Source organism: Ictidomys tridecemlineatus, chromosome 11 (genome assembly GCF_052094955.1).
Source record: "Ictidomys tridecemlineatus isolate mIctTri1 chromosome 11, mIctTri1.hap1, whole genome shotgun sequence".
Lineage (NCBI taxonomy): Eukaryota > Metazoa > Chordata > Mammalia > Rodentia > Sciuridae > Ictidomys > Ictidomys tridecemlineatus.
In genome coordinates, this window is record NC_135487.1 from 31,237,857 (window position 1) to 31,250,233 (window position 12,377).

The window sequence follows — 12,377 nt, forward strand, 5'->3', positions numbered from 1 at the left end:
ACAGTCGCCCTTATCTGCTCTCACCTATGTCTAGGAGGGTGTGTGGGGTTGTCTGGGTCTCCTTCTCTCCTCTTGTCCTAATCCTGCACATAATTCCCAAGCTGGATCCTTGTTTCCACCCAACATCCCCAATGCCAGACGGCAGCCCCAGCAGACACTTCCACCCACAGCCACAGGGATCATCACGCCCTTCTGCTCAGCAGCTAATGGCTCCCAAGAACAACCTCTGGGGAAGCAGCTGCCGCAGCACAGGAGCCAGGGATCTGTAGTTAGACTTGGTCACTCTAACCAGGACAAGTCACGTGGATTCCCAGAACTTCTGCTTCCTCTATAAATTGGAACTGTGTTCCTTATATCATAATCATACTTGAAATTTTTCTAAAAATATTTTATTCATTTATTTATTTTTATGCAGTGCTAAGGATCAAACCCAGTGCCTCACACAGGCTAGGCAAGCGCTATGCCACTGAGCTACAGCCCCAGCCCCAATATTTGCAATTTTTTGTATAATCACTATGGGCCAGATAGCTGATATATCTTAAATTTTGCAGTATCATTATCTCCATTTTGCAGACACAAAAATGAAAAATTGGAGCATTAAGTGTTCTGTGTGGAGCTGGGATTTCGAACAGTTTTGTATGACCAAATCTGTGCTCCTAACCAATACTCCACCCAGTGTCATGACCCAGCACAAGCCAGGTGGAGGATACTGAGGACCAGAGAGGTAAAATAACTATCCCAGGTCAAACAGCTGTTCCAGGCAGCTGAGATCCCATCTAGGTCTGACGGACTACACAGTGCCTACACTACACTCTGCTTGGGGGTGGGATGATGGGCCAGGACCACCCAATCTCTAGCCTGGAGGGAGAGTCTGCCCTAAGCTTTTCTGATGGCTGGATCACCTGCAGAATGAAGGCCCTAAGCCAGATTCCAGTCTTTCCAGGAATCCCAGTTGCTCCTGAGGTCTCCACCTGAGCTGCAAGTGGAAAGACCAAGCAGGAAATAGACAATCCTGATCCTCAGTGGAGAGGTTTTCCACTGTGAACTCCTTTATGCCTGGGATAATCCCTACTCAATATGTCCCTATTTCTGAGTTACAGAAGTGGAACACAATAAGGTGGAAATATTACCCTTTAGTTCCATACAGCAAATTTCTATTATGATTTCTTTTTTTCTTTTAAGAGAGAGAGAGAGAGAGAGAGAGAGAGAGAGAGAGAGAGAGAGAGAGAGAGAATTTTTTAAATATTTATTTTTTAGTTTTCGGTGGACACAACATCTTTATTTTATTTTTATGTGGTGCTGAGGATCGAACCCAGCACCCCACGCATGCCAGGTAAGCACGCTACCACTTGAGCCACATCCCCAGCCCCCATTATGATTTCTTAATGTTCCTCTCTGATTTTTTTCTATGACTGAACAATAGTGAATTTTTTTCTTATTTGGTTGATATCATATTTTACAATTGATTTTATTGTGACAGATACTAGTTGGTTGACTAATCTTAACTTCCTAACAAAACAGAGAGACAAATTGTGATATGACACCATCCTTCAAGCCTTCTTTCTTTCACCATGAATACAGATACAATGTCTGGAGTTTGGCACACTTTCTTTGAGGAAAAAGGCTCAAAGAATCACAATGGTGTACTCAAGACTTCTTGCTATGTGAAAAAAAAAAGTGTTTATCTAAAACACTGTTAGTTGGTTTTTCTGTTTATTTTTGCAGTCAAATTCTAATGGATTAAATATTTTGCCTTTTGAAAGATGTAATATTATATGATAATTAATTTACCATCTACTTACATATTCTTTGTAAATATCATTTTCAAATACTCATTCACCTATTTTTGGATATGTAGTTTTTATCTCATTTCTTCCCAATTACAAATGATATCCTGCCAAATTGGACATCGTGGCAATGTAGCAAGATTTTTTTTTTTTTTGCAGTTGTCAAAACTTTCCATTTAATGAGGAATTTGTTATTACAAACTCATGATATTGTCAGAATAGAAAGACAGGACTGTTATCCAATCTGATGACCCAGACAGTTTTCCTGAACATCTGAGCCAAGTCTTAAAGGTCAAAAAAAGAGTTTTTTTCTTTTTTCAACAAAAGTCAAAATCAAATAAAGTTACAACAAATAAGAAGGCTAGTAGAAGAGCATGTTCAACAGTGTTCAACAAGATTCGACCATGATACAGTCAGAATCACTTGGCATGTGGGGAACTCCACAGGACATTTATTTTTTTCAATTAACAAATTACAGGTGATGAAAGAACACTAAGGGGCTGGGGTTGTGGCTCAGAGGTAGAGCGCTTGCCTAGCACATGCAAGGGCCTGGGTTCTATCCTCAGCACCACATACAAATAAATAAGTTAAATAAAGCTACTGTGTCCAACTACAACTAAAAAATAAATATTTTAAAAAAATAAAGAACAATCTAAAATTATAGAAGATTTATGTGTTATGTCAGTTAATCATCATGTGTTAAACTTATTTGGGTATTGGGTCACATAAATAAATAATAGATAAAAATCTGTTCATTTATGTGCAAATGGAATTTACGAGGCAGTTGGATGTTTAAGCACTACTGGCTTGTTGATTATTTTAAGTAATTTTTAAAAGATGAAAATTGTAATGAAAGAGTAATGAAAATGACCTTCTATCCATAAACTGATTGAGTTAGAGTTTCAGAATTTGTTCCCCACCGGGTTGAAGTTACAGGAACTGGAATTACTCTTCTTCCTATAATAACCTTTATAAAATTTGTGAAATAATGTCCTCCAAGACATGGGATGTGAGGCAGCAAGTGATAGGGATCTATGAGAGAAGGATTGAGTTGAGCCCTAGGATTTCTCCGGGAAACTGCTTAAAAGAATTGCAAGCTGTGCTGTGGGGACGGAGGTCTCCTGCATTGAGGAGATAGAGTGGGGCGGTCGAGGTGGCTGGAGTCGACTCCAGACTTCAGCTGAGCACTGATGGGCACATGTGTTTGGAAACAACCAGAGGATGGAGGGGGAAGGAAACAAGTGTGTACAGGGGGAAATACAAGGCCAAGGCTTGGAGAGCACATTTCTCAGGATTCACACAGAGCCAGGGATAGACCAAATGCAGCTCTCGTCTCACCTAAGAAAACCCAAAGTAAAACTCGAAAGGCTCAAAATGTTTACAAGTAACTGGATTGCATTCCAGAAAAAAATACTCGAGTATATTTAGTAAGAATCAAAAAAAAAAAAAAATCCCCATTAGAGCCGAATCCACAAGATTCAAATATCTGGCCAACAATAAAAAATTACGAGGAACATGATGAAGCAAGATGTTACAACCCATGACAAGGAGAAAGATCACTGGTCAAAATTGACTTTTAAAGGTATACAGATAATAGAAAAAGTATGCAGGGATGTTAAAGAGTTATCCTATCCGTATCCCATATGTTTAAGAAGACTGGAAAGACTGAATGAATGCAAGTCTAAGACTCACAAGCAATTGTAAAACTATACACAGAGGACAACTCCAATGTGTTAGATGAGAAATGCCCGAGATTAACTCTAGATTAGAAACTGCAGGAGAAAAGATTAATATGGTTATATGACAACAAAAGCTTACCAAAATGAAACCCAGGAAGATAAAAGACTTTATAAATGAACCATTCAGTGAGCTGTGGCACAGCTTCAACTGGCCCAGTAACATGTTACACAATTAGCCTTCAAAGAGGAATAGAGGGAAAACGGGAAAGTATTTGAAAAACTGATGGCTCAAAATGTTCCAAATGTGAGTAAAACTATAATCCCACAGATCCAACTAAGGCTCAATGAAAAATACATATGAAATTATAACAAGACACATCACAGTCAAATTGCTTAAAACCTGTGATCATCTTTAAAAGGCCAGAAAAAAAAGGTGTATTACACTCAGAGAATCAAGGACAGCCAACGTCTCATCAGTAATAACAGAATTTTGTCAAAAGACCATGAAGCAGAGTCTCTAAAGTTCCGAAGGGAGAAAAACACCTGTCAAACTAGAATCTTTTACCCAGAGGAAGTGTCTTTCAAAATTGAAGTAAACAATTCATTTTTCAGATATTCAAAAACTAAAAGACCTTGACATAAATATATCTAAAAAATTACCAACTATTTGGAACTAAAAACATACTTCTAAAAAATCTATGAATCAAATAAAAATATTAGAAAATATTTGGAAGCAATGAAAATGAAAACAGTTAAAAAATTGTGGAACTAAAATGCCTATATTAAAAAAGAAGAAAAATCTCATATTAATGGTTTCTGTTATTACCTCAAGAACTAGGTAAAGAACAAGTTAAATTCAAAGTAAGAAGACAAAAGAAAATAATAAGTGTTAGGAAATCAATTAAATGGTATTGACAAAAACAATAGAGAAAAATCAAACAAGAAACCAATGTTTTTATTTTGAGAACATAAATAATACTGACAATACTATTGCCAGACCAATCAGGAAAAAAAAGGTAGAAGATACAAAGTTCCAGTATCAGAAATGAGAATATCATTATAGATTCTATAGATATTAAAAGAATAATAATGGAATATTATGAATAATTTTATTCTAACACATTAATAACTTAGATGAAATGGATAGATTTGTTGAAAGACATTAATTACTAAAGTTCATCGGAAAAATTATATAAACTGAATAGTCATAGATCTATTTTTAAAGTTGAATTCACCATTAAAACTTTTCACAATGAAAACTAGACCCAGGTAGGTTAACTCATGAATTCAAGCAATCATTTAAGGAAGAAATAAGAAATATTTCAAAGTCTGAACAAACTCTTTGAGAAAATTTCAGAGGACACAGTCAACTCATTCTATGAGACCAGCACCATCCTGACATCAAAACCAACAAAATATGTTACAAGAAAAGAAACCATATAGCCATATTTCTATGAACATGATAGAAAAATTATTAACAGAAATTTCACAAATTAGATCCAACTATATCTAAAAAGATGAATACACCTTGCAAGTATTAGGTAAAGAGAATTAAGCTGAGAGGCAGAGAAGTATGCTGGAATGGAAATCAGTCTCAGTGGGATATAAGTCTGAGCTCCAGCCCCATTGGGACCATTTCCTAGCTGTGTGACCTCAGGCAGATGAAGATGATGATGAGGGTGACGATGATGATAAGTTCTTCCATTTCTTCAGTACATGCTACACTCATGTTATCAAATGTTTAATTATCTAATCTCACTTAATTCTCCAATCATGTGAACTTCATATTATCAAATTTTTACATTTAGGAAGCTAAAGTTTAGAAAATTCAAGTGAATTTCCTGAGCTACCAATAGAAACCAGACTGGAATTTGAACCTAACAGATTCAGTAAGATAGTAACTACAAAGCGGTTGGCACTGCCTGGCACATTCGACATGGGCCGTATTTTTAAACTCCCTTCAGTTCATGGTGTGTAGCCCACTCTTGGACATTAATTCCCAGGATGCCAGATTTAAGAGGTTCATCCTCTTTCAGGAGCAAAGGAAATGATCATCAAGTGGCCACTGCCTCCTCCCACTTGCTTGAGACCTGTGTGTCCAGGACAAGGGCCTTCCACTGTGGATCCAGGCATCCAGCTCCTGCCCCTACTATGTGTGTCCTGGCTCCCCACTGGAAAAGGAACAGACTCTTAATAGCTGCCCTCTTCTAGTCAAGATAGGATCTACCTCTGGCTGATCTCTTCTACAGAGCAGAACCTGTGCTAATCACTGTACATGCACAGCATTATTTTGTGTTCTAAATATGAATAAAATGAAGTTCAGGGAGGGAACATGATTTACTCAAGGTCATATGGCTAGGAATTGGTGAAGTCAATGTTCAACCCCCCAAATGTCTTTTTGTTTTTGTGTCGTATGATAAAGAGAGGCCCTGTGTCTTCTGGTGTTTAAGAACCCCAATCTAGGGAAGGAAATGATGCATGGAGGAGCAAACAGTTAAGAGAGAAAACATATGAAAGTATATGAGTATATTGTGCAAAATACACCACATACACCCTGGTAAGTCCTGCCCCATACCAGACAGCTACCAGGCTTATGGCCTCCTAATATAGGAAGCTATATAATGTCTGATCCTCTTCTCTCAGATGACTTGGTCTTGCTAGGACCCTTCCAGTGATTGGGACATATCCAATTCTGCCCCTCAGTTCCCATTCTGTGACTCAGTACCTGCTCCTAAAAATGTCATTTGATCTGAATTCTCAACAGTGACGTCTACCAAGGTAAAAGTATTTCCCATTGGCTTTAAGTGCACCAGTACACAAATTGGGCTTCAACCTACCTGAACTCCTCCTTCATTATCACACCCTTCATAATTTGAATTCTATGGATATGATCAAAAGGACAAGTGTTGGTGAGGCTGTGATAAAAAGGAAACCCTTGAATGTTGTTGGTTTATCTCATATATGGAAACTAATCCAGAAGAAATGGGGAGGAGGGTATAAAAAAAAGAATAGAAGAAAGATCAGTGGAATAGACAAAGGGGAATGAAGGAAAGGGAGGAGGAATTGGCGAGGGAAAGGCAATAGAATGAATCTGAGCTAACTTTCCTATGTTCATGTATGATGATACCGCAGTGAATCTCACCATCGTGTAACTCCACGAGACACTAATTTTTTTTAAAAAAACCTATAATAGCAGAAAGTTCAGTAGAGTAGAGGGAAGGAAACAGGAGAGAAGAGGAGGGGAGGGAAAGGGAAAGTGCTGAGGGCTGAAGTAGAACAATTATGATTCTTGCTTTTATATTTACGTCAAAATGAATCCTATTGTCATGTATAACTAAAAATGACCATTAAAAAAAAAGAAAATCTGGTCTACATACAAAAAGTATACTATTCAACCTTTAAAAAAAAAAAAAGAAATCCTGACATTTGCAACAACATGTGTGAACCTGGAAGACATCATGTTGGGTAAAGTAAGCTAGGTACAGAAAGACAGACACCAATCTAGGGAAGGTTTATACGTTGGAATCTAAAAAAGACCAACTCGCAGAAGCAGAGAGCAGAGGGTGGTTAGGAGGAGCTGGCCTCCCAGAACTGGGGAGGCATTGGTCAAATTTCAGGAGGATAGGAGGAATAAGCTCCAGAGATCAATTGGACAACCTGGTGACTTTAGTTAATAACAATGCACTTTATGCTTGAATCTCACTGAGAGCAATTTTTAGTGTTCTCACCACAAAATAAATGTAAATTAACGTAAAGTAATGCATATATTAATTAGTTCTCATTAGTTGGATCGAGCCATCTCTCACAGTTGGTCCCTACCTCCTTTCTAGTGATCCCTACCCTGCAGCAGTTAATGAGGCCAAGCCAGTTAACTGCCACTCTCTCTTGGACTTCCAGACTCAGAGTATTCCAGTGGGGAGGGTATCCTCAAAGTGGGTCAGAAGGTGGCTACACATCTTCCCTGGCCTTTGACCTCTGGCTCCTACACCAGCCTTTGGACATTTTACAGCTTGACCACACACCCTGAAAACCAGCACTGTGCCTCAGTCACAGAAATGCTGTAGTAGGATGATTTGAAATCTGACAGATCCATGTTCACATTTGGGCTGTACAATGTATCTACTATGTGGGGTGAACTAGCCGCTTAATTCTTAAAATCTCTGGGCCTCATTATCTAACAAATGGCCTACCAACCTGCTGTGAAGATTAATGATATTATGTGTAGCCCACTGTATCTAACAAAAGTTGGGGTTCAATTGTAGGTATTAAGATATATTTATACCACAATGAAGTATGTGATTTAGGGTGGCTACCTAAGGATACTAGGTCTTCAATAAATGGTAGTTATAGGACACTAGTAACATTATTAGTTGCCCTTATATTATCTATATCCAAGCCTTATTTTTTTTAACTTCTATTAGATGTGTGACCTTGGTTAAGATGTCTGTAGATGTTAAAGTGTTTGGGAAGGAAACAAAGCATCTTGCTTGCCTTATTATCATGACAAAAAGGGATGTGGCCATGCAGCCAGAGGGACCCCTCCCTTCTCAGTCTCAGTGGGAAGAAATTTCAGTTCCCAAATGGAAATTTCCAAAGAATGCCCAGTTCACCAGCTCCAGAGACCAAGCCTGAAATGTCAGGGGCATTAGACTTGCTGGCTGTATCTTCTTCCATCCAGCCCAGAGGCTCTGTGCTGAATTTACCAGCACAGACAAGAACTCTACCAGGCTTTCCCGGAGCTAGATTTCCAATCTTCATCCCATTCGGATATAAAGAGGGCTCCGTCTCTACAGGGCTGCTTTAGGCCCAACACACTTAAGAGAGGTGCAGAGCTTCCCCATGGAGCCACTGTGCTGGGAGAGGAAGATGTCTGCTTTCCACTGAGAAGCACAGAACTAAGAAAAAACAGCCTGCTGCGGCTACAGGGGTGAAGGAAGCTGCCCAGTCCAAAGAAGCTACTCGGGTCATTTGTAGGTATGACTGAGGGAGAGGATGGAGGGAAGTTTCTGCCCTGGACATCCCCCAAGGATGGACAAAGGGGCCCTAACCTTCTCTTGCCCACTCACTGGGGAGGAGGAACAAGAACCTTCTCTTCCTGGGCACAGGTCCAGCTCCAGCTCTCTTCCATGGATTTCCAGACTTGTGCAGGTCCCTGTCAGCAGCACACCCCTCTCCTCTGCACTCAGAGTGTGTCCTAAGTCTCTCTAGTGGGAACCCTGATAAGGCATCCTCTCCCTTCTTTACCAGAAGTTCAGAGGCTGGGAAGGAGCAGGGAAACCTTGGGTAAGTAGAAAATGTAGAGTGGATGTGAATATGGAGCTTTGCTAGTAAGAGAGCTTGATGTAGTTGTTCCTTTACATGTGCCTTTGCTAGAGGCAGTAGGGCGCAGTGTTTAAAGGCCAGGTGGGCTATGCAAGAGGCATTCCCCACAAAGGGACAGCTAGAGCAAAGTGTGTTGAGCATACATGGCAGGTGCTGAGAAAGCCAGTTAGCTTGGAAGATCTGTGACTCCACCAGGAGGAGATCCCCAGACTGTCCATATTAGGATTCCACAGGTGGTCATGTTGCTAGCATTGTGGCTCCGAAGTCTCAGGGAGTTACTGGAGAATCATACTGAACTGGTTATAACCAGACTGAGAGCGGCCTTGAATTTGATCAAGAAGGCATGAGAAGGGCATAATAGATGAAACTGCCTCTGCTGGTACGTGGACAAGGAGACCAGTGGGAGGCCTCTGCCAAAGTCCAGGTCTGGGATGTGGACGGGTAGAAAGGAGAATGGGGCACATCCTTATTCTCAGCCCTCACTATCTCAACACCAGGGACCATTCCTCAACCCCTGAAAGTAGCCCTCTCAGTATCCAAGGCTCTGAACTGTGTTCAATCCCCTCTTATCTTCACAAACATTCCTTACCTGGGACACTTTTCTCCTCCATCCAATGACTGATGTTCCTTAAAGTTCAGAACACACATCTCACACCATCTCCTTTTGCCCACTCAATCACAAGCACCTGTTGCATCTTCCAGACCTCCACCATCATCCCATGGCAATCGATCTGCACCACCATGTTTTCAGCCCTGTCCTCCAAGACCTCAGAAATTTTAAGTTACCCAAGATCACACAGCAAAATCATGGACAAAGCTAGGAGTAGACCTTAACTCTTCTGATTTCCAGATTCACTTCATTTACACTAACTGCTTTTATTTGCCTCATGTTTTATATTTTGCAAAATGTCTTGACCTACAGAATCTCAGGTTTGCTTTGCCATAACCCTGCGTCATAGATGTTTCATTTTTATTTAACAAATGGGTAGATTGAGGCTCAGAGGTGAAGGGATTTGCCCAAGGTCACAAGAAACAAAGCCCAGACAGGCCTCAGGGGAACTGGGAGTAGCAGTCAGGAACCAGGGCCACTGACGACTTGAGACAGTTCAGGGCTGCAGATCTCTCCTCGCTGCTTCCCAGCATGTTTTTATTTTCGTTGTAAACCATCATTTTTATTAGATGAGCAAAATGTTGCCAAACCAATGATTAATATATAAATGCGTATGTCATGAGACATTTTAGCTGGTAAACATGCCCATACTAATCTTGTCTAGAGTTAATTTGCCTGATTTTTTTAATGTGTTCAGAGAGGTCAGCTATAACCTAGTTAGTCAATATTCGAATTATCACAATTTCTAAATTAATGTACTTTAAGTGTATTTGGCTGTAACCTAAACTCAGTAGTAAAATTCTGTTTGTTCTCCCAGCTTGTCTTTTATCATCTCTCTCTGTGGCTTTAGCTCCATGGAAACTTAAGGTTGCCGCCTCACCAGCTCTAGCTTCCCTCCCCATTTCATCCAACTCAACAAAGGTTTGACCAAATCCAGGAAAGCTGCTATGTGTGGCTCAGCTTCTGTCCTTTCTGTCCCTGCTCCCCCAACACCAGGGACAGAACAGGGATGTGCTTATCTCTCCTTAACAGGCAGATCGCCATGCAGCACCTTAGCAAGGAAAACCACAGTTCAGTGTCCGAATTCCTCCTCCTGGGCTTCTCCAGTGAGTCACAGGTCAGAACGGCCCTGTTCATCTTCTTCCTGCTCCTCTACCTCATCACCCTCCTGGGCAATGGACTCATCGTTACCCTGATCTACCTAGACTCACGCCTCCACACACCTATGTACTTCTTTCTCAGTATCCTCTCTCTGGTGGACATGAGCTATGTCACCACCACTGTGCCCCAGATGTTAGTTAATATGGTACGTCCAAGGAGGCCCATATCCTGGGGTGCTTGTGTGGCCCAGATGTTCATCTTCTTGGTCCTGGGCATTGCTGAGTGTGTCCTCTATGCCATTATGGCCTATGACAGGTATGTTGCCATTTGCTTCCCCCTTCACTATTCCCTCCTCATGAGCCGTCTCGTCTGTATCAAGATGGTGACAGTCTGTTGGTCCATTAGTGTCACTGGGGCTCTCATCTACACTGTCTTCACCATGCGCCTGCCCTACTGTGGCCCCTACAAGATCAACCACTTTTTCTGCGAGGTCCCTGCTGTCCTGAAGTTGGCCTGTGCAGACACATCCCTCAATGACAGGTTGGACTTCATCTTGGGTTTCATCCTACTTTTGGTACCTCTGTCCCTCATCCTGGCATCCTATGTCCGTATCTTCGCCTCCATCTTAAGAATCCGCTCAACCCAGGGAAGGCTCAAGTGCTTCTCCACGTGCGCTTCCCACATCACTGTGGTCACCATGTTCTATGGGCCAGCCATGATCATGTACATGAGGCCTGGCTCGTGGTATGACCCAGAGAGGGACAAGAAGCTGGCCCTCTTCTACAATGTCATCTCTGCCTTCTTCAACCCCATTATCTACAGCCTCAGGAACAAGGATGTAAAGGGGGCCTTTCTGAAAGTACTTGGAGATAGAGGGACAGCTCATTGACCCAGGATATTCCAGAGTCATCCCTAGTCACTGGCAGACTGGATGGAATTCATGTGGTATATTAAAAACTCATCCATTCTAACCAACCTGTCTTCTCAGAGCCGTGAGCAACTAGGAGAAGGTGTGGCCAATCCTAAATGGAAGGTCCCTCCCATTGTTGGAAAGTGTACAGATGCCACCATCAAAGACTCAGCTAAGTATTGAAGGCAAAGAATCTATTTATAAATACTGTGTCCTTAAAGTTCATGGCCATTACTTTATTGTTCTCTCCTTACCTCTGGAAGTTTATGTCATCTCAACATGATCACAGCCAAATGTTCAACACGCACACAAACTTTTCTTTGTTATAAAGGAATTGGGGATTCCTTTATAACAAAGAAAAGGAAAAGGACATAAAGAGTAAGCAAGACTATGTAGAGACACAGTCTTGTGTTACTGTTTGATAAGCAACTTATACACAATATTTAACATTGCTTTTTGCACTAGATGCCATAAAATATGGACTAGAATCATTTTAGTCATACCCATGTAAAAATATAGCTAATAATTGGCGTAATCTGGGCTCAGCTTATGAAAATGACTCTTACCTGGTCAATTTAAAATTTATGTTTTAAATCCCACTTTTATTTAAGAAAAAACATATATATATATATTATATATATATAATATATATATTTCTAATGGAAAAATAAATATGTATCATGCATATCTATATCTACATACATATACAGAGAATGAGAAAGATAATGGAAAATAATATAACAAAGACTCTATTTTCTCCAACCCAAAGTAAACACTTGATAATGTTTTGTCATGTTTTGTCCAAGCCTTCCTTCTTTCTTCTTTTTTAAAGGATTAGATAATAATAATAAAGTTAAACTACCCTTTGACTATTTCTGACTGCAAAGTCAACTCCTATATTTAAACTGAAATGTATTCAATCTATTTTTAAGCTGTTCTTGTATGTGTTTAAATTTCTTAAATGGTAA

General features: G+C 40.4%; 1 protein-coding gene across 1 annotated transcript; it reads left to right on the forward strand.

Annotated features, from left to right (window-relative positions):
- Positions 1 to 8,112: 8,112 nt before the first annotated feature.
- LOC101976497 (olfactory receptor 2A12) lies at positions 8,113 to 12,003 on the forward strand. The gene is made up of 2 exons (XM_078026074.1): positions 8,113 to 8,440; positions 10,431 to 12,003. The coding sequence occupies exon 2, from the start codon at positions 10,441 to 10,443 to the stop codon at positions 11,386 to 11,388; it is 948 nt and encodes a 315-aa protein (XP_077882200.1). The 5' UTR covers positions 8,113 to 8,440; positions 10,431 to 10,440; the 3' UTR covers positions 11,389 to 12,003.
- The last annotated feature ends 374 nt before the right edge of the window (positions 12,004 to 12,377 follow it).

Bases quoted from the DNA above. Each gene is read 5' to 3' on its own strand.
- LOC101976497 (XM_078026074.1), top strand. From the start codon at position 10,441: ATGCAGCACCTTAGCAAGGAAAACCACAGTTCAGTGTCCGAATTCCTC.